The sequence below is a fragment of the Rhamphochromis longiceps genome, linkage group LG16, assembly GCF_057381845.1.
Source record: "Rhamphochromis longiceps isolate RC_006_pf linkage group LG16, R_longiceps_female_GT1.1, whole genome shotgun sequence".
Taxonomy (NCBI): Eukaryota; Metazoa; Chordata; class Actinopteri; order Cichliformes; family Cichlidae; genus Rhamphochromis; species Rhamphochromis longiceps.
In genome coordinates this window covers 37,350,116-37,376,123 of record NC_140572.1, presented here as the reverse complement: position 1 = coordinate 37,376,123, position 26,008 = coordinate 37,350,116, and the positions used below count along the sequence as shown (strand labels likewise).

At 40.9% G+C, this 26,008-nt stretch overlaps 1 protein-coding gene across 1 annotated transcript in view; it reads left to right on the top strand.

Annotated features, from left to right (window-relative positions):
* The window catches only part of pth2ra (parathyroid hormone 2 receptor a), a 66,429-nt gene extending 41,018 nt beyond the window's left edge, over positions 1–25,411 (top strand). The window contains exons 10-13 of the mRNA XM_085385066.1: positions 8,693–8,787; positions 16,867–17,005; positions 19,895–19,936; positions 22,336–25,411. Coding sequence (XP_085241192.1) covers positions 8,693–8,787; positions 16,867–17,005; positions 19,895–19,936; positions 22,336–22,722 — 663 coding nt within the window. The 3' untranslated portion in view covers positions 22,723–25,411. The remainder of the gene's footprint in view (positions 1–8,692; positions 8,788–16,866; positions 17,006–19,894; positions 19,937–22,335) is intronic.
* Positions 25,412–26,008: the final 597 nt, after the last annotated feature.

The following is a 26,008-nucleotide window of genomic DNA, read 5'->3' as shown; positions in this document are numbered from 1 at the left end:
TTACATGCAGAGCTAGTGAGTTTCAGTGAGGCACAGAGAAGAATGAGTCACTGTGTGGGATAAGGTTGAGGACCTTTGTCCACAGACAGTGTGGCTCCGTGATGCAGTGGTTTGCACAATCGCTGAACACTTGAAGGTTTGAGACCAGGAGGAGACATAAATTCCTCTGGGATTGCAACAGGAAGGTCATCCGGCGCAAGAATCTGCTGAATCGAGTATGCAGAACCACGAGCGAAGCTAACCTCTGATGAATGAGGGAGCACCTGGAAGAAGCTTCTTCTTATCTGTGTCCACAGACAGCTCTTTTTTTTGCCCGGTCGGCACCTGTGACCTCACTCTGTGTGTGCTCGGGGCGTTTTTGTGCTCAGCGACTTGTCAGGCTGTCAGTGGTGATTGCCATAGGATCTGTATAGAAAGCAGACTCTGCCAGCACAAAGTTAAAACACTGCCAGTGAGATCAGATGCTTAGTCTACATTTTTCTCACAAATACGTGCCAGGTTACACTTAATGGGCTGCAGCCAGGAGAGACATCCAAGCACCGATGCCTGGCTTGTGTGTGCCATATTTCCTTAAATTGCTGCCAGGTATTTATTAACCTCAACTAGAAGAAAAACAAGGGTTTACTGTAATTAAAGCAGGCGGAATCTGCTCATACAATCAGATTGAGTTAGAAATCCATCATGAAGCGCTGACAGCACTCCATTGTGGTCTGAATCTGTCGGGGTATCCTCACAGCGGGGGCTCGCTGGTGACAAATCTTTCACTTGCTTTTAAAATAGCTCAGCATTAGTTGTACAGCAGCTGAGTATCGATTCATTATACTTACAAGTGGTGGTCCTGAGGGCTGGTGTAAGTCGATGGGTTGGAGGTGGTGAAGTATCCGTGGGCTGGTGGGCTGCTCTCTGTGAAACAAAGAAGAATAGAGTATGTGGGCCGTTTTTGTAATTCCAATATTTATTTATTTATTTATTTATTTTAAATAGAATAATAAATAAAATATCTTCCATCTAATTCTAATTATTAAGCAATTGTTATTGTTATTATCCCAGCAGAGACACATTATATAATTTGGAGTCATTATGATTTATCAGCATGGCAAATTGTTACAGCAGGTAAAAGCCTGGTTAGGCGTGATGAGCCAGTTAAGATAATAATGGTCAGAATGTTAAATTAAATTAGCAACGTGTAAATAGAATATTTTCAGTTTTTGTTGAACATGTAAAAGAAAACGTGTGCTGGGGGGAAAATAAGTAAATCCTTGGATTTAGTAAGTGGTGCCTGGCAGCAATAACCTCAAACAGGTGCACCTGGTAGCTGCAACGCAGCGCTCAGCAGGAAGTTTGATTTACTTATTTATTTTCCTCTGAACTGCTTCAGCTCAGCCGTACCCACGAGAGGAAGCAAAACAAACAAACAAAACAACTGGTCTTATTTATAAAATATAAAAAATGCACTACTGAAGGAAATAGGAAAGGATTTTCCGTTCTCTTCCGTGCGGCCATGAAGCATTTCTTCATGGACAGGTCTCCAGAGGTCATACACAAACCTTTCTGACTCTGTGGGTGATCTTAAATCTTTGCTCCTATGCCTCCTACCTGGTGTTTCCTCAGGGCCTCAAGGCCATCCTGGAAGCTTATTATCTAATTTGGGAGGCAGTACAAGACCTCGGTGTATTCCCGTTATCTCAAAGGAAAAGTCAAGGGTGCTAAAAAAAGACTTGAGAGCTGGCTCACTGTGCTTCTGGTCAATAGGTTGAGTCGTCTTTGTCCTCCTTGGTAAGAAATAGCAATTATTCTTCTCTCTCTCCCAAAAGAATTATCTGTAAGAGGAATAGCGTGTCTCATGTGATTACCCTAACAGTGGGTACTGTTTGGATGTAATGGATAGAGGTGAAGGAGTTTAAACTTGTTATTCCACACTGTCTCTATGCTGTAGGTCATTCCAAAAGCAGATTCCTTTGTTTTCTAGTGGATTACAGTGAGCTGGCTCTTGTGAACAAATGTGAAAGTTGTTCCGTCTGACTGAGCGCATCTGTGCCAGCACCCCATAACCAGCCTGTGTAAATGTGCATCTACTGAGCAATTTTAAAAGAAGTCAAAACAAATGGACAGCTACATCTGTTTCCTGAGAGGTTAAATACAAAGCTTAACTAAGGTTTTAGGTGTTCCTTGCATCAATCCCCTTTTGTGTAATTCTGAACTTCTGTAATAGTATCACGGCTAACAAGACAAGCCGTGTGGAGTAAGAGAAGGACCCAAAGATGCAGGCAATGACTTAGATGAGAAGAGTGATCTTTATTGACATGGGGTGAAAATAGGCAAGGCAAGTTTATTTGTATAGCACAATTCAACAACAAGGTGATTCAAAGTGCTTTACAGAGACATTAGAAACAAAAACAAGATTTAAAATTGATTAAAACAAGCAAACAAACAAACTAATTAACAAACAAACAAAACAGTATATAAAATCAAAACAGATAAAATCAGTAGTTAAAATGTTAGTTTTGAAATTTAAGCTTAAAAGTGTGGATTTGGTGCTTTATTCAAATGCAGCTGAGAACAGGTGAGTCTTCAACCTGGATTTAAATAAACTGAGTGTTTCAGCTGATCTGAGGCTTTCTGGGAGTTTGTTCCAGATATAAGGAGCATAAAAGCTGAATGCAGCTTCTCCGTGTCTGGTTCTGACTCTGGGAACTGATAAAAGACCGGATCCAGATGACCTGAGGGATCTGGAAGGTTCATACTGGGTCAGGAGGTCACTGATGTATTTTGGTCCTAAACCATTCAGAGCTTTATAGACCAGCATCAGAACTTTAAAGTCTATCCTCTGACGGACAGGCAGCCAGTGTAAAGACCTCAGAGCTGGACTGATGTGGTCCACTTTTTTGGTCTTAGTGAGGACTCGAGCAGCAGAGTTCTGAATATAAGTTCTGAAATACAGAGTGACACAGAGGTGGTGAGGACAGGAACTGAGAAATAACCAAACTGAGAGGAACTAACTAAAGAAACCTGAAAGCATGACTCGCGGGATGATGTTCAGGATAATGCTAGGGTGAGACAGAATAACACAGGGAGGTAACACAGACGGACCAGTGACGAGTACAAGAGAACAAACACTATAAATACACATAGGGAAATGAGGAAACTGCACACAGGAGGGAGACGTGGCTGAAGCTAATCGACATGACGAGACAGGGAGGATGCAAACTGAATACACTGACATAAGACACGGACCTTCACAATAAGACAGGAAACTCAACACACATGCAAAGGCACAGATGCAGAGACCTGACTAACCTAGAACAGAGGGAACACACAGGCAGGGATGACACAGAAACAGAGGGAGCACAGAGTAACACGAGGGGCAAGGGGACCAAAACACAGACAGCAATAATGCAACAAATAAATAATAAACTACTCAACACACTGGGCCACAGACCCACGACTGTGACAAATAGTTTCTATATTTGGACATCAAAGTAACACAATCCCCTTTTCATTATTTTAACATGTGGTGGGTTATGATTGTGATGTAAGGCTATGAAAAGCTCAAAACACTGCAGTGAGAAAGTTTTCTGGGGTTACATGTAAGGCCAGCGTGCAGCGAGCTAGTTTACACTGTACACTAAAGACCTTACTAGGGGCTAAAATGCTAAATTAAAATAAAGGGGGGAAATATTTTGGTCACTGATAAATGAATAAATCACTGGATGAGAACAGCCCCACATTTGTTACATGCTCATCCTACAATCCAGTGAAATCAGGTTGTGTTTGTTCCTTTAAATACTCGTGCGTGAAACTGACTGCTGTACAGACTGTTTGTTCGGATGAAGAACAGGTGTTCTTGGTATCCTCTGGTTCCTCGTGTCCTTTAAAATGCTGTAGAGAGAAAAAGCAACGTTGGGTCGTTTTTCTAACCGATGCACTGATGAGAACGGGCTGACCATCCCTCAAATTTAGATCACCGAATAGGAAACTTCTTACAACGATGATACCGCTGATGTACAAATAATAGATTCCACAGGAGATAAAACTATGCGGCACATGCGCACGTAGGTGTGTGTGTGCATGAATTTCTCAGGGCATAAGAATCTCAGGCAGATACATCTGAGCACAATTAACCCCAAGAGAAAATGACCTCAGGACGGTTTTAATGAACTCTCCGTGTTTCTAAAAAGAAAAACCTGCATAGATAATCAGAGCTGTGATATTTTTATAAAGGCACTGAGAAGGCCAAGGTCTACAAATCATTAAAAAGGCTCCAACTTTCCCCGTCTCACACTGGTAATGATGTAGTGCTCCATGTTTCACATAAACTACATGTGCAGGTAATACACGCACCCTGTATTCAATATTTAGTAGTAAATACTTGGAATTACTTTTGGATTTGTCACGGTCCTGGGTCTCCTGACCCAGCGTTTTTAGTTCTTTGTGATTTTTGTATTATTGTACTTGTGTGTGATTTATTCTATGGCTTCTAGTTTTGATCCCTTGCCCTTCATGTCTCTCTGTGTCCCCTCTGTTCTGTGTAATTGTGTCTTTGCATGTTTGAGTTTCTTGTTTTCTGTCACTCTGCATTGTGCATTATGTTCTCATGGTTGGTCTTTTGTTACTCTCTCTAGTCTAGTCTCTTGTGTTCCCAGCTGAGTATTTCCCTGTGTATTTTGGTTCTTAGACCTCTGCCTTATGGTTTATGTCTCTGTATTTCTTAGTTGCTGTCTCCACTGTGTCAAGTTCGCGTCTCTGTGTGATACTTCCTGTTTTACTTTGATGGTCCGTGTCTCATGTGAATGCGTCCTGCTTTGCTTGTCTCGTCAGTCCTGATTTCTCCCAGCTGTGCCCTCCTTCTGTGTCTCATTCCCCTCGTTACTTCCCAGTGTATTTAAACCCTGTGTTTCTCTGAGTCAGTGTCGCGTCGTCCCTCATGCTGTGTGGATCTACCTGTGTCTCTCTGTGAGTTTTCTAAGTTCCCAGTTTAGATTAGTTTGTATGTTTTTTTTCCCCTGCCAGCAAATAAAGCTGAGTTTTGAGTTCACCTCCCTGAGTCTGTGAGTCCTGCATTTTGGGTCCAACTCCTGCCTGCCGCACAGCGATTCATGACAGGATTATAGTTCTCCAATAGAAAACTGAATATCAATTTCGTGGAATATCACTCCTCTGGACTGAGGGCTTTTTAATATCAAACTTGCTTTAACATCACAATTTATGCAGTGTTTTTCTGTGAGTGGCACTTATGCAAAACCTCTGAATTAATGAACAAGCTACTTAAAACTGCACGTTTGTTCAAAGACATCTTCCGAGTTGTGTCTGTCTGTGCGTGCTGTGAGTTTACACCAGGCTCCCACTGGTAAAATCACCTACAGACTCTAATCAGAGGCAGCGTTGTTTCATCAGGACAAATTCACTGCTGGTTATAGAAAATTACTGAATGAAGACTTAATGTGTGTACATTTGTTGGACCAACTTTTCTTTCCCTAATTCTTTGTGGCACAGATTCAGCAAAGTGCTGGAAACATTCCTCAGAATATTCAGGTCCATCTTGACACGACAGGCCACCTGCAGCCTGAATGGCTGATACAGAGCAGGATAAATCTACGCTTTCACGTTCTGACACTGCCTTCTGAATGACACAGCAGGAACAGAAACCCATCAGACCTGGAAGTGTTTGTTCAATCTTCTGTTGTCCACTTAGGGTGATCCACATGAACTGTAGCTTCAGTTTCCTGTTCTCAGCTGACACCTGGTGTGGTCTGCTGCTGCAGACCATCTGCTTCAAGGTTCAGAGATGCTCTTCTGCAAACTGGTTGTAATGATTGTGTGTTTTTTTTTTTTTGTTTTTTTTTGTTTTTTTTTTTGAATCACTGTTGCCAGCTTCCATGTGATTGGATGTTTGTGTTAGCAGTTGGCTGCACAGGTGTACCTAATGAAATGTCCATTGTGTGTTTACAGAGTTGAGGCCATGTTGCTACATTGTTAAGTGATTACCGTATTTCCCGGACTACAAAGCGCACCTGAATATTAGCCGCACAAGCTAAAATCAGGGGAAAATCCTGTTTTGTACATACATTAGCCGCACCTGACTAAAAGCCGCAGGTGTTTCAATGTTGACTTATCATATGTAAGAGAATATGCACAAAGGGAATTGTCAGGAAAGAGATGGCTGTTTGGAGACACACCCCTTTTATTAATATTTTGAAAAACAAGTTATAGGTACATATTTACACATGTAGTACATAACAGTAACCTACAGCACACCAGAAAAATAGATTCAGACTACCTTTTAGGCTCAGGTGCAGTGACACAGCTTTAACAAGAAGAAAAGTCAGTCATTCACCATCTTTCTCTTCTTCCTGCGCACTAAAACCACCAAAGTCCTCTTCTCCAGTGTCGGATACAAACAGGCTCAGGATGGCTTCGTCATCCACTCTCCGCTTCTCTCCTTCGTTGTCACTTTCAAAACCAAAGAAATCCTCGTTGTCAGTGTCAGTCGAACACCCTCAGAAGGGCCGTGGCGGTGTCCTCCTCTCCATCATGGTAATGGTAAAAGTCTGATTGTTACTAACAGCTCAGCCAACAATGTTTGGTACTTTGGGGATTTTGAGTATTGTCTGTCTGTCTGCACACAGATTTGATTATTATAGTACCTGCTGGTTATGTCAGTGGAAACTATAGTTACAAAATTTTACAGATCTGTGCTTGTTCGACACTGGGTTACTTTTGAACACTACGACTGCATAACAAAATGGTCTCTAATTTCAACTATGCTTTTTCTCTGGTTACAACAAAAATGTTTAATTTCTTAATTCCTCTGTTTAATGAGCTGCTAAACACAAACGTTCATATCTGAACTGGCAGAACAGAAAATGAGTCTAGTGTCTGCAGGACTACTGTGCTGTTAAAATGCAGCCTCATATTTACACAGCTTGCAATGATACAGTCAGCTAATTATTTACTGAAAATGTTGGACACATAATTGATATACAACATTATTTTTTATGTTTTTTGGTAAGTTTATAAGTAAACGAGTATGCTTGCAGACACACACAGGCAGTTATAGTAGATTGCATACAGTTGGTGTAAAAAGGACACCCAGCACAAAGAGAAGAGACATCTCATCTCAGTGTTTTTCATTGCTTATAGTGCACAGATGATAGCATTCATAGTTAGCACAGTCAATAATCAGTATTTCTGGAAATGTCTGTGAAGGTTTTCAGTCATCCAGGTCATCGTAGTCAAAGGAGCTTGCAAAGAAAAGCGTCTGGACTTCTTTAAGTTGCTTGAAGACGTTTCACCTCTCATCCAAGAAGCTTCTTCAGTTCTAAGGTCAAATGGGGGGGGGGGGGGAGTCCCAGATTTAAACCTAGTGGGAGTTTCCCCCCACAGAGGGACAAAAGGACCCCCTGATGATCCTCTAATCGCCTGAGCCAAGGTGTGAAACTGGGCGTGGGTCCCAATCAGCCAGAGTTTCGGGTGTGTTCATTGTGAAACCTGGCCCCACCTTATCATGTGAATTCCTGAGGTCAGATGGCCCAGGATGTGAGTGGGCGTTAAGGCGTCTGGGAAGGGATCTCAAAACTGGATTATAGATGGCAGACAGTTGGTGTCGTAAACCCCCGCCTCTGTTCAAAGATGGTCGCTCACAGTGGACATAGATGGCTTCTTTCACTCTTTCAAACCATCTGTCCTCTCTGTCCAAAATGTGAACATTGGCATCCTCGAAAGAGTGACCTTTGACCTTAAGATGCAGATGGACAGCTGAGTCTTGTCCTGTGGAGGTGGCTCTTCTAATCCAGTTTTGAGTTCCCTCCACCTTCTCGGATGAAAGGTGAAACGTTTTCAAGTAACTTAAAGAAGTCCAGACGCTTTTCTTTGCAAGCTCCTTTGACTGTTTCTGGAAATGTGATAATATGGCTGTTTGTTGTTTTAGAGCTGAAATTCATCACATGGTCTCATTTTCTGGGTTAAACCTTGGCACATGTTCAACAATTACAATTAGCACAGTCACATTTGTATCAGTTTGTCTGTGTAATGTGTTTATGATACTAAAAAGGAAATATGCAGAAGATAAAGAGTGAACACAAACACTGTAAAATGTATGAACTCACAGGAGGTGTGGGTTTAAGTAAAGTGCTTTGGCTCACTGTTTAATGTCTGGATTATGTCTACGTGTGCAGCGATGCTGGTCTCAAAGTGTTTTATATGGATTCTGAAGCTTATTCAGGCTCATTCAGGTGGTGCATAGTGTCAGACTGAAAGTATTACTAAGTCATTGGTGGCATAAAACATAAGCCTCAATTTGCATGTTTTAAATTACTTTGCTCAAGTCTCATTAAAGTCTCGTAGAGGAAATGACAAAAGTTCCAAAGGAGAAGTTAGTAAGCCTCTAAAGGTATTTTGCTATGATTAATAGACCTGCTTCCACACCGTACCTTATGATATACAAAATCAAGTTCTGTAACAAGTGTACAGGTGAACAAGGATTATTAGAAACACACTCGTGCAGTGTACCGAAAGACAGCGAATCAAATCGTGATTCTGGCTGACGTTCTGCACGTCCAGCCCACACGGCCGTCAAGTCTTTGTGTCCTGATCAGAATTAATCACCACTGTAAAAGGTTTCATTTATTTTATGTATATGATACAGTTTCAGCATGTCAAAATATGAAGAGTCTTTGCTTTTCTTCTGTTCCAGCTCAACTTTATTTTGTTTGTGAACATCGTGCGAGTTCTGGCCACTAAAATACGAGAGACGAACGCAGGGCGATACGACACCAGGAAACAGTACAGGTTTGAAATGACTTTTTCTGTAACGCCACTCATTCATCCTGTGCTCAGGGTTGCAGTTTGCTCTAAATGCCTCTGTATGTCACTACTCGTGAATGCTGATGTGCTGATAACTCACCGTTTCACTCCCCAGATGCATCAGTCAGGTGCTGTGTCAGGCTTCTGTCTTGTTTCTTAAGGACATAAGGTTCAGATACTGTCAGTTTGCTTTAGATTGTTATTATAACGGAGTTCTCAGTTACTAGCTCTTTGGAAATCACTTAATTGGTCAAAGATAATTTTACGGCTGTCAAACTGTGTTATCTTTTGTATTTCTCATGGAATCAGCTAAAGAAATGCAAACAATTTATGCATCTTTGCAACAGGCTGCTAGTGACAAAGAGCCTAAATGTACAATTTACAAGTGGCTCCAAGTTGCCTGCTGTGTGTCGACACAACACTGGTCCACTGGTTCATCCCCAGAGTTAGAAATATATTAGAAAATGGTCAGATACAAGGGCTGGACTACTCTAGTGTAAGACTACAGTGTGTATGACATGAAATTAAATGGGGAAAAAAATGCCTTTTTTCTTTTTTGATAGCCTTCTGATTGCAGCTCTTAGGACGTGAGGATGAAAGCTTTGAAAATTTTGCAGACAGACAATATTTACTGATTTGCAGTGTTAGGTCTCTACGGAACTAGATTCTCTTATAATGATGTGAATCTGAGCACAACTCTTAACCCCAGCTCAACAGAGCAACAAGTGAAGGATCCACTGATGCAGCATCAAATATTTACTGAGTTTAATTCTCAGTGTGCCAAAATATTACAGACTCCCACAGACCAAAGATGAGCACATTAGTTTATGATGATTGGCCACAGGTATGAGACAGATGGGTTGTATAGAGCGCTCTGTGAATGAATGAATATGATGCTTTATCTACATTAGGGGAAATGCATTGTTCAGTAGCTTTCTAACAGACTCGAGGCTGAAGTAAGGGTGGTTCAGACCACAAACCTTCTATTTAGAAGTTCTAGTCTATGCTTTGACCCACAGCTGATCAACTTATAGAATCTTTTCTACTGACGGCTGTAAAAAAAGTTCTAAATATCTTTGCTGGCAAGCTCAATTCTTTCAGATCAAAATTCAAGTCTTTATCATCTGAGTTTTCTCTGATCTCCTGGACATAGTTTCTCATCTGTCTCTTCTCTAACTAAAATGAATCCTGACAAATTTCATATAAAAGTTCTGCCTGTCACTTTCCCCCCCCATGCTGCTCTCAGTTAGCGATCTGTCTCTTTTATCCAGGTGCATTAAATGATTGCTTCAAGACAGCTAGTGTCCTCCCTCTCACAGATACGGCTGTTTTACATAATTACAGTGCATGTTCAAACTTCCCTTCATTTCTGAAATTCTTGAGGAAACCATTTCTCATCAGGCTCGCCAGCCAGTTGACAAGAATATCTGACAAGTTCCAGTTTGGTTTCCATCAAGACCAGAGCAGTAGTGAAAATGAATAATGACATTTTTATACGGTTATACATGCAGCTGTGCTTTTCTGTTTAGACCTAATAACTTCAAAAATCTCCCTTACCTCAGTGAATATTTCATTAGTATTACCCTGAATTTCCTGCCTCTCAGTCCCGTAAAAAGTTTGACTAAAGACGTCAAACTGGTCTCTCCTTGACAATATCAAGTCATCTGCTAAAATCTTTGAATTTTGAACCTCACATCCTTAAGCTCATCTGGTTTTATTTCTTTCATCTAAAAAAAACTGCAAAAAAAACCCCCAAAAAACTTCTGTTAACCAAAAACATTTAGATTTAGTTCTCACTTTAATGCGCTATCATCTCGATTATTTTAATAGTGGGTTCGCAGAATTATGTACAAAGTCTATGAAATGAGGTGAACTCACAGAAATTCACACCATGTGATGTAAATAAAGACAAAAATCAACAAGCTTATTGATGCTGTTACGTCCCCACATGAAAGCTAGGCGAAGAGGGTGGGGGACAGTAACAGTTGGATCCGGGTTGAAATGAAAAGAACACCAGGCAGAGGTAGTTAACACAAAATCTTTATTATAATCAATTAACTCAATCACATAAATAGTAACAACAGAAGGACACAGCACCGCTGCTTTAATGGTAGATCAGACAGGTCAACCCAAAGAGATGGCGACCACTTAAACAAAGAAAACTATAAGGCTCCAACAGAAAAAGACAGCAACGCTGCTATTAACAATAACCAGGCAGGCCACACAAAATAATGGAGGCCACCGTCCCTTAAGGAAAACCACTGCTCAGTTAAGAACTACTCAAAGAGCCACACACGGTGGGGCTGGTCACACACAGCAGGCCTTTTCCACACCTCGACCAGCCTCACACACACAGAGGAACTCCACCAAAAGCCTCTCCCACAGCCACACTGCTCTTCTCCAGCTTATATCACCTCTGAGGGTAACTGGTGGTAAACGAGGGCAGATGAGCAGCAGGTGTGTCCTAAAAGGAGAAGGCAGGGGCAGAGAGAGACAGGGGAGGGGCAATAAAGAAGGAGGAGGAGAGGACAACACGCCCACACACTCCCACAGCCTCACAGGAAGTAACAGATGCTGTTGTGAAGACAGCTGGAGCTGTTTGGTTCAAATTAATTTTTTATAAAGCGACGAGGAAATGTGGAGAAAAGTGACAGAAATTGTAAGATTTCTGTGCAAAATATGTAACAGTAACTTGATTCTAGCCATCAGCTGTACTCCTCATCCTGGTGGCTGTCAGGGGGATTCCAACACTCGTGTTTAACAAAGTTTGACCACTTTTCTCCAACACGGTCAATCCATTAGCAGCTGGGTAAGGGCTAGACTTGGTGTTCCTAACCTTACTGTTCCTCTGATAACCACCAATGCTCAGCTTCAACCACTAGCAAACAGCTAAACAAACACAAGCTCACTTAGCTTGATAAGCGTGGGTCTGCAATAACGCGGCAACCGCTTACCAGAAAAAACTATTCTTGCAATGAAGATATAATTACAGTGCAATAAAAATTGATCCCGAAACCATAAAAACGTGGGGACTGCCTTGGCTGCTGATCTTCATGGAAAAGAAGGCGATAGTGCTTAATGTGGGGCCAGGGGCTGTTATAGATGGGGTTGGGGTACTCCCGTGTCCACAAAGGGATTGGTCTGTCTCAGGCTCAGATGAGTAAACACACTAACATAAGCACTATATGCCCAACGCAAGCCCCCACCTTAACCTTTAGCAAAGATGTGATACTGGAATATAATTATTCGGGTTGTGAGAACTGAAGTGTCTCCACAAAATTATATACACACACACACACACACACACACACACACACACACACACACACTCTTCCACATTTGCAATTATCACCATTTCCCCCCCTGCTGGTGCTGGCGTCAATGTGTCAGATAAAAACCGTATAATTACAGTGTATTATCTGACAGGAGCGTAGCTCTGAATGCCGCTGGCGAGGTCGTTCTGTGTAGATGAACAGACGATTTGTCAGAAAAGATGATAATGATCCAGTAAACTGGAAGCTGAATACACGTCATACACATTTGTTTTATTTGAGTTTTTAAAACTTTTAAACTGAACAATGCAAACATGAGAACACAAATCAACATTAAAACAACTCACTTACATCCTGTGGTCAAGTGTTTTTCCTCCATTCAGAGTTTCTTATCTAGTTTATCTAGATCTGAGTCATTATTATAGTTATAGTCTACTTTTTAATGTTTAGTCTCCTAGTTTAGTATTTCCGCTGTTTGCTAGTTTAATCATATTTCTCAGTTCTCAGTAATTTGATTCCCTTTCATGTCCACTCTGTCTCTGTGTAGCGTCCCACCTTTTTGAAGTCAGTTTTGTCTTTGTGTTGTTGTTTCCCTTTCTGTGTGTTGAGTTTAAAATTTCACCGTGTCTCCTTCCTCCTCTGTCAGATCCTTATATTTAGTCTATTCATGTGTTTGTTTGTTATCTTTCCATTTAGTTATTGCCTATCCTGTTCCCTTTGTCTCTTCCACGGGTTTTGTCTTGTCTTGTGAAGTCAGCCATGTCTCTGTTTGTTTACCTTTTTGTCTTAGTGAAGTTTGTGTTTTTGTCTCAGTGTTTATTTTGATTTTGTTTTGCTTCCCCTGTCTCGTTACTCCTGATTTGTCTCTGCTGTGTCTCCAGCTGTCTCCACTTGTCCTAATCACCTTCCCATATTGTCTCATTCTCCCTTTGTCCCTTGTTGGAACCTGAAGTTATTGAAGTTCCCTTCGTGTTTCTCAGTGTTTTCCGGCCTCAGTATTTTTGCCACTTTAGGTTCCAGTCAGTTTATGTTTGTAGTTTTCCTTTTGTATTTTATGTTTTCCTTATCATTGTATCCCAGTCACCAAAAAGGTAAAAAAACAAAACAAAAAAACCTGCAGAAAAAAATTAAAATCACTTCTAATGTTGTGAAAGAAAACACAAGCAAAACACAATCTAAAATGTACCACTTCTTGAGTTTTGACAAAAAACAAACTAATCAAAAAGTCAATTACTCTCAACTGAAGAAATGTTTTCCTTACTTTCTGTGCTATAAAGCAATCAAATTACCCTTCCATCTTCCGGTTTCCATTTTCTCTCGTCCTCCTCACCTTTATCTTTGTTTCATTCTCGCTATTTTCTCTAAGTTTCCCCGTTTCTTCCCTTTTCCCATTAATTTTCCCTTTTTAATCCTTTTGGTAGATTTCTTTCAATTAGCTTATTTCTCGGAATCAGACCATTTACACACTCAGACAAAATCACTGAGATAAAAAAAAAAGCTAATGGACCACAAGGAGTTCATCTTTCAGCAGGAAAAATTGTTTACACCTTATTTTTCCAGCTCCAAAAAAAGAGGAGATGAGAACCCACACGGCCAAAATCGAAGAATCAAGTAAAAAACTGATTTGATTCTTAGATTTTGACACAAACACGTCCATTAAACTTTGTCTTAGTCATCTTTCTGCTAATCTGTTCCAGCAGTTACGAAAATGGAAATGCAAAAGGGATCTGATGAGAGATTCACATACTGAGATCAACAGTAACATTATAACTAATTAGAACCAAGCTGTGCACTGGTTTCCTCTGCTTTAAATTAAGTGAGCTAATTTTTCCATGCCTCCCTCTGCTTGTCCAGGACAGCGAGGTATTCCCAATCCAACTGAGAGATATAATCTCTCCAGCAGGTCCTGGATCCATCACGACGCCTCCTCTCAGTAGAAAGTGCCTGAAACACGTCATGTAGGAGGGGTCCAGGAGGAATTCAAGTCAGATGCCCAGACCGCCTCAAATGGCTCATTTCAGTGTGGAGTAGCAGCAACGCTCACTCCAAAGTTTAGTCGAGGCACCCTTCAGAGGAAGCCCTTTTCCAGTGCTTGTATCCGCGATGTGATTCTCATGACCGCAGTTGAGAACAGGAACAGAGTCTATATCGACCAGTAAATTAACACCTTTGCGTTCAGGCTCAGCGCTCTCGTCACAGCAACATAATCTGTGGAAAATCAAGGTTTTTTTTCTTTATTTCCACACTCTGCTGTGGCAGTATCACTAAAGACTGGCTCAGCAGACCAGAAACATGATCTGATCATCAGTTGTTTAGGTTGGTACAACTCTGATGTAACTGATGGCTCTGAAAGGCACTTTACATCAGTCAGTGAACACATACCACAGCCAGGGTCGTATGTGCCCCCATGGTAATGCACAGTCCCTTCAGTTATTCATACAGACGAGATCTGAGGAACTGACAAGGCGAGTGAAACAGTTCCATCTGTCTGTATCTGTGTTAGTGCAGTCTAACTGTAGATTATAAGGTTGAATAAATACGTTTGGTGACCATAATTGCAGAACTTCAAAGGATGGCTATGAGGCTGCACGTGGAATTAATCAGTTTATTTGACTGGAACAAACCATGCCAAATATGTGCTGATGAATTTTGAGCAAAAGCCTGCAGTGTCTTCCTGTGAATGCTGTGGGTGGACTAATGAGATGAAACATGAAAAAAAAATCTGTTTCATTTTTTTTCTCTAAGGTCACAAAGTTGTTGCTAAAAAAACATTAAACTGGCTGCAGATGTCTTTGATCACGCCAAATCTGCCTTTTTACCTCCATGAATGAAGGTTCATTCTTTGTTTTCACATGTCCGGTGCATCGATGTTTTCATGCAGAATATTGTGAGATTTGTTTTTCATTTGATTTAAATGCATACGCATGTTTAGCCTTGTGCCTTAGTCAAATTAAAGTTTTGATTTCAATTTATGCAGCGAAATTGGAAATTTAAGAAACACTGACAAGTTGATTTTTAAAGGGTAATTTTAAAACATTCATAGTAAAACGTTCTTCAGAGACGGCGCATCAGTATTCATTCAGCTCTTTAGTAATTACATTTGGTCCAACCATTTCTATTCTTTGGTCACATTAAAGGAAACGACTGTCTGCTGTTATGATGCATGCACACGAAGTGCAAAGCAAACGTTCACCGTGTAAGTCATGTGAAAACAGTCGTTGGAGTGCTTTTGAACTCTGGCTTTTAACAGCCAATGTTATCCTGAAAACACAACCTTATGCTTGGAATTAAGAAACAGGAACATATTTTAAAAACCACCTCTAAGCCCCATTAATTACAGGATAATATGGGAACACCCACTTTCGTTCTGCAGGGATGTTAGCTGCTCTTAGCTTGCTAGCTTTTGCTTTTTGTTTTGTTGTTGTTTTTTCGTACAGGAAATTCAAAATGATGTGCATGTGACAACTTCGACTACTGCATAATATTTCTGTCACAGATGAAAAGCGAAGTTATAACTGCGATCCTGGCACGAGCCACACCAACACACTACAGCACATTAGGAGAAATCCTCAAAGCTCAAGGATTTCTCCTGTATTTCCAGCCTTTTATGCATCTTGTCAGAAAGTTTTAAATTCATCGCATGATCTAATTTACTGTGACGTTCAAACTGCTCCTCTGTTGCAGACTGTAGCAATCTTTTGCTGGAGTTGTTGTGCCCATTTCCCCCCGGGGGTGTACAAGGGACAACAGAAATTTAATAGGCTGCAAACTTGCTCCTCACTTTCCAGGATGAGTCATTACATGAAGTTCTCATCTGAGCTTAAAGGCAGTTTAGACATTTCAGTGTGTTTTTCAGGCCAAAGGCAGTACAATCCAAAACAAGTCAGATGGTCTCATAAATTAAAAGCATGGAACTGATCCCTGAGCAGTATATTCCTTGGAGGTCTGTACTGTTTAATGAGCGTGTGCACTGGCACTACATTTGTGTGTGCACATGTGTTTCAGCTTGCTGGCATAAGTCAACTTTAACACAGTATTTGTTTTGATGTTCATTTACTTTATTAAATGCTTGAGAGTGAAACTGTGCACACTTCAGTGCCGTTGTTGATGAGCTGATGATGGACTGCAGTTAGCCGTCTGCAGTGACTGGAACGTGTATTTGTTCATATTGCTAAGACTATGAGGTACTTCCCGCTTTTATAAAGCATTCATAAAGCTGTCAGTTTGATTTCTAGTCAGTGAGCTCAAAAACAACAGGTCAAATACATGCCCACCAGGAAATAGTCCCAACAGAACAGAAGTAATTTTATCTGATGCATTCAAACATCTGTCACTTTTTGATTTAGACGAACGGTAACTAACGGGATTCTCACTGAAGCCAGAAGTGGAGACTGAAGCTTGTTATATGCTCTGGGAAACTGAGTCCCAGAGTTTGCTTAAAATCATTTATTTTGCACGTTCTCCCAAGACTGAGCCTAAATGATAAACTGAAAAAGTATACTTTAGTTCTGCAGTCTAGTTACCTTGCTTAATTAACATTCCCCGAGCAACAAGTTTGAAAACCTGTCCTGTACTTTTGTATTCGAGCCAGGAGAATTAGCTTAGCTTGTGTGAAGAATAGATGCTTGGCAATTAAAAAAAAAATCACTGCCAATTCTGCATCCAGAGAAAGTATTAACCTGGCAAACATCAAACTAATTTGCCGCTAGTTAAGCCGTACACTGTAACGATGGCTGCTTTCAGTCACTTCGATATGAAAACTAGAACCTCTGTCTTGTGTGTGTCCTCGCAGGAAACTGGCAAAGTCCACTCTTGTGCTCGTGCTGGTGTTCGGCATCCACTACATCATCTTCGTTGGGATGCCTCATACATATCAGGGACCAAGCTGGGAAATCCGAATGTACTGTGAGCTGTTTTTCAACTCATTTCAGGTACTTTCTGTGTTACACAACATGTTATGAGCGCTTCGCATCCGCTTCTTCCTGTGAAAAATGCACCGAGCAGCAAACACACCTGCACCAGGTCATTTTGCTCAGACTTTTGGCGATCCATGAAGGGAATGCAATTTTGGTGCACAGAGCAAATGCATTTTTCCTGGTCGCTTGGACTTGCTTAGCATTGGACCTGCTCCATAATATTTTGGCCACTTTAACTAAAAAACAAAAACATTTTGTTTTCCTAACTTTTGCACTTTTCTTTTGTTTGTGGAAACTTTCAGCCGGTCAGTCCAAGCATTATTTGGCAAGTTAATGAGAGACTATTTAAAACTGTGCAGTTGCCGACAGCTAGAGGGGGCCTACAATGAACATCGTTTATTTACACTGGTACACACAAGCTCTTTATATCTATTCCAAGGTCACAGGCATCTGTTCCATCTGCTGCCTAAATAAACACGTGTAAAACCACAATTGCACAGCGAGTAGTGAAAGCATCAAGCAAGCGACTTTACTCATGAGCTTATCCAGTTTGGCAGCTTTTAATAATGATTCCACTCTTTCCAAGCCAAATCAGAAGGTGTCTTGGGTACTGACACATTTCAAACGACTCGCCACAAATCCATAGAAACCAATCAATTAACAGTAACACCAGTGCTCCTGCATTTTTAATTACAGTACTGTTAGACGTGTCTCGGCAGTAACGATGTGAGTGACAGGGATTGTAGAGATTTTACAGTGCTCCCTGAACCAAGAGGCTTGTACGGCCACAGCGGCTCTAAAGATTTAGCATTTAGAAAAGCCTTTAATTACTGCTGTCGCACTGTAGTAGCATTTAAAAGCAGATCATTATAGATTTTTCTCCGGCCAAATAAAAATAAGCACTGTTACACACACAGAAGAGTAGATTTCTTTAAGCTTGCTGACACGCCAAAGAATATTCAAAAGGGAATTCATCTTATTTGCCTCTGCTAGTGTAAATAAAGTGTAATCGAACTGCCGTGTTCATGTCTTGGATGTAATCTGAGTAACAATAACTTACTGAGCATCTTCTAGATCAGGGGTGCCCGATCCCAACTGTCCTGGTTGTTGTGTCCTTGGGCAAGACACTTTACCCTACTTGCCTACTGGTGTTGGCCAGAGGGGGCCGATGGTGCGATATGGCAGCCTCGCTTCTGTCAGTCTGCCCCAGGGCAGCTGTGGCTACAACTGTAGCTGCCTCCACCAGTGTGTGAATGTGAGAGTGAATGAATAGTGGTATTGTAAAGCGCTTTGGGTGCCTTGAAAAGCGCTATATAAATGCAATCCATTCTGTTATAAGTACGTGCTTCTTTCTTCTTTTGATATTGGATAAATGTCTCTGATTCTCTGAATCCTTTTTTTTTTTTTTTTTTTTAAATCAAGTAATTATCTTCTCTGCTATTTTTGAAATGCAGGACCTGAATCTCATCATTGTAGAATATATATCTCTTTACTCTTTGGTAACATTTTTATGAACAAAGACTGTGAAATAGGTAACCTTGGATACTGATTTTAGGGGCAATGATTGTGTAAAGAGATTAAATGAGTAATTTTTCATATTAAGAGGATTTGCTACAGTATGAGCCACAAGGGAATATTTCTTAAATGAGACGTTGTCAACCTGACAGAAACAATGCTGAGCTGCTGGTTTTCTTATAGAACAGATCCAAGCTGCCAAAATCAGAATTAGAGACGCTGGTGTCTGTACATTATTAACGTTTCTGTTTTTCAACAGCTTGGCAGAGTATATTCTTCTTCAGTTACTGTCATGATGAAATGTTTAGTAAAATCAGAAACTAAAAATCTCTCCAGAGAACTTTGGTTTGTTTTGGCTTTTCAGAGATTTACTACCAAGATGTCTCTCACTAGTTGTGCATCGCAACGTGCACACAAACACACACATGAGCATGCAAACACAGATGGTCTGTAGACACCTTCATAATTCATAACTGCGTTAAAAACTTTCTGGTTCAGTGAACACAAGAACAGAAGGAGCCAGAGACACACTTTCTTTATTTTAATTAGACACTACAATAAGAAAAATCTTCTACATCCTCGATAAAATTGAAGCCATAATTTTGAGCTGAAATATATAAAATCAAATGTCTGTTTATTCAAGTGCTTGGTGTGGTGTGCTTGGTGTAAACTGGATCTATCCCAATTACTCAAGTACATTTAATGTGACCAGATTCCTGTCATGGCAGAGTATGCCAGGGACGTTTATTAATGCACCCAAAAGCAGACGCTGGAGCGAGGGACTGCATTTTTAAACCAAAAGCGAGGCTTTATTAAGGCTGGTAAACATGTAGGAGCGACAACTAAACAGAAACCTAAACTGGGAAAAACTAAAAAACTGTGACAAGACTGTAGAATGAAACGACTACGATGCGACGTAGAAGGAAAACAGACGACCTGACAATGAACAACGGAAGACAGGGGACTTAAATACACACAGGAGGTGATCAGGAAACAGCTGACTAGAATTAGCACAATGACGTCACAGGGGAAGTCAAACTAAACACAGTGACACACAACACTCTTTCAAAATAAACCAGGAAACACTGAGAAAATAACAATAATCAAAGAATAAAACTAAAACATGCAAAACACTGGGTCGCAGTCACTGTCGTGACAATTTCATTAAATTAAACAATTTACACTTTAGGTATCCCATAAAATTACGTGGAAAACTTTAATTTTTTAAATGTATTTAAAGCAAAGTGATATTAACTGGTTACCTGCAGCATCACTATCATCTTAATAGCCATTCTTTGTATTGCATGTAGATCAAAGTGGTAAAGAATGTGATGATCGCACTAAATGTCTGAAACGGTTCATAACTTGTATTTCAATTTTTCTTTTCAGGGCTTCTTTGTGTCAATTATCTATTGCTACTGCAATGGAGAGGTGAGTAGGCAGTGATTTATTCACACTTGATAGAAGTGCTTTGATAGTATAACTAGAGAGCATGGCTGCTGTGCCTGTCAACATGTTGTTGATGCTTCAGATATACTCAGTTTTTACTACGTCATTGTATAATTACATGGGAACTCAGTACTAATGGGTCTGACTTGAAGTTTTTATTTCGATCACAACAACACAGCTGCAGAGTTGTGTGTCTGCGTCTTTCACAACACACTGTTGTGTCCACACACAGAGTGTCAGGTTTTTGTACGCCTGTCTAAGTCCTCAAAGCTGCCTTTGTTGTAGTTCCTCCCACAGCTGGTGTTGGGATCACTTTTTGCCGTGATGACACACTAAGAGACACGCAAACAGACTGACAACATGAAAACAATTCCAGCCGTGCTGATGCAGCTGCTGATATCTCCTACAAAGGGTTTAATTACTCCGGTGGTACATGTAATCTGTGGTCAGGCTGATGAAGCGTGTTTTTCTCCCTTCATCTCTGCTGCCATATTATCTGACTCTTTATTATCTCATTCTGCACGGAGAGTGCTGAGCGCTGAATTAAAGTTTCCATTTCTGACACTCTGATCTTTACACAAAACTTCTCTCTTTTTTTTATGCTGTCGTTCACTTTCCCTTCGTGATCCTCATTATCCTGCGGAGCTCTCCTTTTTATTCTCCGGAGCCTTTCAGAGTCACCGAAAACCAAACAACGCCAAATTAAACTGAAGGTTTTTGTATTCTGTTGAATAAAAGCGCCATAAAGCAATTTGTTATTTTGTTATTAACACTGAGCCAAATGACTCATGTAAGGTAAAAGGGTCTCAGCCAACACTTGGAATTAACACCCTACTCTGCTGCTCCGTGGAGCTTTAAGCTGCTCCTAATGCTCTGTTTTAGTCATTCAGCCCACGCGCTGCGTGCACAGCTGAATCTTTTTCATCCACTTGCATATAGGAAAGTGTAGGCTGCCGTGTCCAGCAAACAATCTCAAATGTTTGATACCATAAAACAGTAAATTCACATGTAGGAAGGCAGAGATCTGCATACACGCTCTGGTCATCAGATTTATAAACTCACGTGTACGCCGGGTCCTCTTTTTGAAGTTTTAAGTCATCATGAAATTTTATACATGTGCTCGGGCTTCATTTCCACTACGATTCTCAGCCATGCCCGGGTGCAGACACTCGCCTGTTTCATCACTTCTGTATTTGGTGCATAGCATTTGTACTACAACTTATTAGACATGGCGATTAGGAATGCATCAAGGAAGAAGTTTATTTTCCTCGTAATTAGGATTGGAGAATTTGTTTTGTTTGTTATAGGGCAAACCCCCCCCCAAAAAAAACAAAGCGAGTCAGTTTTGTTTTGTATGTAATTGATGCACAATTATTATTATTTTCATTGACATGGCTAAAGTGCGTGTGTAGCATTCATTAAACCTTATTCAGGAGCATTGTTCATGTATTCAAAGGCTTAAAGCTCATTACTGCATGCACATAAATGTCATGATGAAATATTGTCATATTTAGAATCAACATATATCATTCCCTGTATACTGATATCACTTTGATCTTTAGATGGTCTATTGGCCTTGAAGGAAAGGTCAAGGGTCAAATATGACACGACATTTTAAAACTTCTTACAGTGCTTTTTATATGTTGACAATACACACCACACGTGTCTACACCCTCACAAAGTTTTATCAGAATTTGTTCAAATGTTATCATTACAGACAGAAAACATGTCTGCCAGTGCTCGCAAAAACATAACTTCCTTATCAGAGATAAAAATAATGTTGTCTTTTCAGGCTTTGCTTTCTTTACAAAGTGTGTCCCTGTGCCAACTGTGCGAGGGTCACACAGTTTTACTGGACATCAATCCTTTCAAAATACCTTCATGAGTGGGAAAAGTCGGTTTCTGTGTTTGCAAATGGTGTATATAGGAGGAAGTGACACAATTAAATGATTAAATTAGCTGCTTGTTCAGGTTAGGGTTGCACAGATTATCCCAGCTGGCGCTGAGCGAGATGCCTCTTGCCTCCTCAGCAGTGTGCTTGACGGTCACAGAGAGGCAGCTTGCCACATTGACACTCACACCTGCACCTTATTTGCAATCACCAGTTAAACTAAAGAGCATGTCTTTGCAGGACTACCTGCAGAAAACTGTGGTAAAATATGTAATTTCCACACAGGGATGTAAGCAACAATAAGATCTGAAGCGAGGATGTGCATGCAGTCTGGCTGCTCTGATATTTTAAACAAAATGAAACAGGAACAAGGAACCACTGGTTAGAAAAGTATTCTGCACCTCAAAATATTTCTTCTGCACTCTGATCTTTGCAAAAAACAACTCAGCTTTGTGTGTATTTACTGGCTTTTTCCCCCACACCCCCACAGGTTCAGACAGAGATAAAGAAAACATGGACACGGTGGAATCTTTCCTTTGAGTGGGAGGGTCCAGTTGTGTGCGGCCGCTACCGTTATGGATCTGTGGTCGTAGGTCTGAACAACAACAGCACCAGCAGCCAGTCCCACCTGGCTGGTGCTGGGCCGTCCACACGCTCCACCACGCTCGTTTCCAGCCGCGTTTACCGGAGCACAGGTCCAACCGCGATCAGCATGCGTGCCACCCTGCCAGGATACGTAATCAGTAACTCGGATCCATCCATACCCGAGGAGCCTGAGGACAGCGGTCCCAAGCGGGTGGATGATATCTCACTGAGGGAAAATCTGCCTGTTCTAAATATGAGCGGAACGGCTGATGATGAGGAGGAAACGCTGTAGCAGACATCAGACCGTTTACTCCTGTGTTATTCAAACTCTGAAGAGGGATGCAAAGACAAACCAAAAGTGTCACTCTGCAGACAAGAAGAGGAAAAAATGTCCCGGACATTCATAAGAAGAAGAACTAACGTGAACTTTTTATACAGTACTGTAAATTGTGAAGAAATGTTAACTGTTGTCATTGCTATACTGTTTTTGCTGCCAACGATCACCAAAATGCTGACTTTTAAACTTCTACACACAGAGCCTTTAACAGCGCACACAGGTCACGGTGAAAAATGAACACTGAGCCAGAGTCACAGCCCCACACATCACAGTACAGCCGGCACTTTCAGCAAAAGCTGTTGATGGCAGACTGTTTACTTACGAACATCATTTGTTGGAGCGTAAGCAGGCTGGCTGATAAGTGCTACAAGTTGGCAACACTGCTGCTACTCCAGACCCTTTATCTGACAGTGGCTTATTACCTTCAGACATTTCCAAATGACAGGAGGTGAAAAGCTTTTGAGCACCTAGTTTAAAAAAGGACTAAAATAATTAAGTAAAAAAATAAAACAAGTTTTTTCCTCAGGGAGGGCAACACCACAGTGCCCTCTATTGCATCACAGCCACTGGAGGTTAGCTTGGAAACACGCTGTAGCATGTTTAACAGCGGTCGTCTGACGTTATGGAAATTTCAGCATCTTTTCCAGCCATCACCTTGATTGTACAGTATATCACATGAGTGCCACATCCAAGCTAGACTCGCACAGCAACGCAAAAATAGACGTTACGGATTGGATGGTGAGGTGAAAACACAGCATGAGCAGCATGATAGCTAACGAGGGATAAAAAACCCATAATCTCAAAGCAAACTGAGCACTGGTGAATCTTGGTTCTAGCAGACATGTTCTCTCAATTTGATCATACAGTAGATGTTTTCTTTAAATAGCTACAAGCTTCATCGAACAGACAATGGGCTCTATTTTCCTGCAAGTGTAAAAACAGCAGCTGCAGAAATGCGTGACGTCACAGACATGCACACCTGCCAGCTAAAGCTATAACTATGCTTGGAATCACTTGTCTGAGTTCAGCATTAGTCTTTTCTCTACCTCAAACTGACGCATGTTTAAAAAGAATGTATATAACTAAATACAGCGTTTTTGTCATCTCTGGCATAATTTCATTTTTGTTTGTTTTTTTGAGAAAACAAATATTTTACCCTACTTGGGTTTAGAGCTTGGGTTTGTTGCTATATCAACACATTTTTAAAAGCTTGAATACTAATTTGCATATATGAGTTTTTTGGGGGCAACAACACACTGATGATGTAGAAGTCTCAAAAACTGTATGTTTCAAGTATCATACACGTCAGCTTGTATGCATCTTATACATGACCTTGAATCGTTTTTTCTTTCATCTACCTCATGCTGATGTGTCAAAATACAGTAAGTTTGACTGAGCTTTTTACCAACTCACATCTCCGCCACAGTTTTAGCTGTGAGGTGTCCATGGACAGTGTAACAGGTGGAAGGACAAAGCTGCTATGGCATCGCTCACTGGTTTGTGAAGTCTTGTTATCCGGTGTTTTCACCATCTTGTTGTTTTGAAACACGATGTGATGTGATAAAGGAGTTGATCTGCCTGGCTGCACGCTCATCGGCTCGTTCTTAGCCAATCCCTGGCTAATCCTTAAACCACCAAAATTTACAAAATCAGCGTCACTTTTTACCCACTGTGAATGTGAGTGACAGAGTCGATTAGCTCATGAGGAAACATTAACAGAACTCAGGGCCTACTTCCATTTTTCTTACATTTATGTAGATAAGATTAATCTTTATTGTCATTGTACAGATAGTAAACAATGAAATTTCAGAGCACTACATTTGAAGGTGCATAAAGACAAGATGAAAACAGACATCATGAAAAGAGGAAGGAGGAAACATGTTACTACAATCACTCACAAACCAGCTTTTACACCTGAGATGTAAGCTCAGTGTTGGCAGTGTTAAGTTTAAGTGTATTTAAAGTCTTTACCGCCCATGGAAAGAAGCTCTTTCCTAATGTTGTTCTGCTTTTAATGTTCCTCCTTCCAGAGGGCAGTTGGCTGAACAAGTGGTGCCCAGGATGATTCTCTTTGCTCTGGAGGGACATCAAGAGCTTTGAGTCTCATCCAAAGAGGTTAAAGGACATCCTATGGTCTTTTCAGCTGACCTCATCACCTCTGCAGTTTTCCCTGTCAGCTACTGTACAGCCAGCGTGCCGCACAGTAACAGCAGTGTCAGAGCGCTCCCAGCTGTAGAGCAGTGGTCACCAGCAGTCTGTCCTGCAGACGGTACAGAAATCTGCTTGCAGCCAAATGTAGTTGGTCTTGAAAGGACTGGACAGACTGATCATGTGAGTGCAAAGTTGTATAAAAGCATAAATAGTGAAAAAAAAGTCTTGCTGACTTTGGCCAAAGTAAGATTCAAATCGGGATTGGGAAGTGATCCGGGTTTTGTCCCGGTGGCCAGGAAAAGAAGAATGTGAAGTTATGGCTCTGTCCATATTCATTTAGATAGGGGATTAAAAATAACTGCCCACACGTGTGTTGGCCCTGTGGCTGCTGAGTGGAAAGACTTGGACAGTCTGTGAAATGCAGTATACTTTCTGTGTAATTTCTTACATACCTGTAGCCATCAAATTCAGCAGGAATGATGAATGAGTCCAAATCTGAGCAGACAAACTCTGAATTATGTCAGGATGATTATTACAGCTATTTTTCATTTTGCCACTTCCAATTATCTTTATAAATACTTGCAGTTGTAGCTCATGTGCATTCAAGTAGAGGCGTATAATGAGCAGCGACACAACGATCTATCCAGTGTTCCCTGAACAAATGATACGTGCTGTTAAAACATATTTTTTAAACAATTTCACACATGAGAAGGCAGCACACGATAAAAAGTACACTCTATTGGTGAATTATGGACATGTGCTTTTCACTCAGAAGCCTCTTAGAGGATGGAAGATGACTCGTAACTTAAATCCTGCTTACTTTACTTACAGCTGACAGAAAAGGATCCTGGGACTCGGCGACACCTGGAAAATGAGAGGCTGAATGCCTCATGCTAATAATATACTCAGCCTTTTCTCCTCATTGCATTAGACCAGGGGTAGGCAACCTTTCTGATGACGAGTGCCATATGATTGCATTAGCAATAAATGTAATAACGCTCTATATGAACAGTTACACACTATATAGAACCACTTTATAGAATTATATTTGCTCGCAGATGTTGGCAGCTGTCAGCGAATAGCGAAAAAA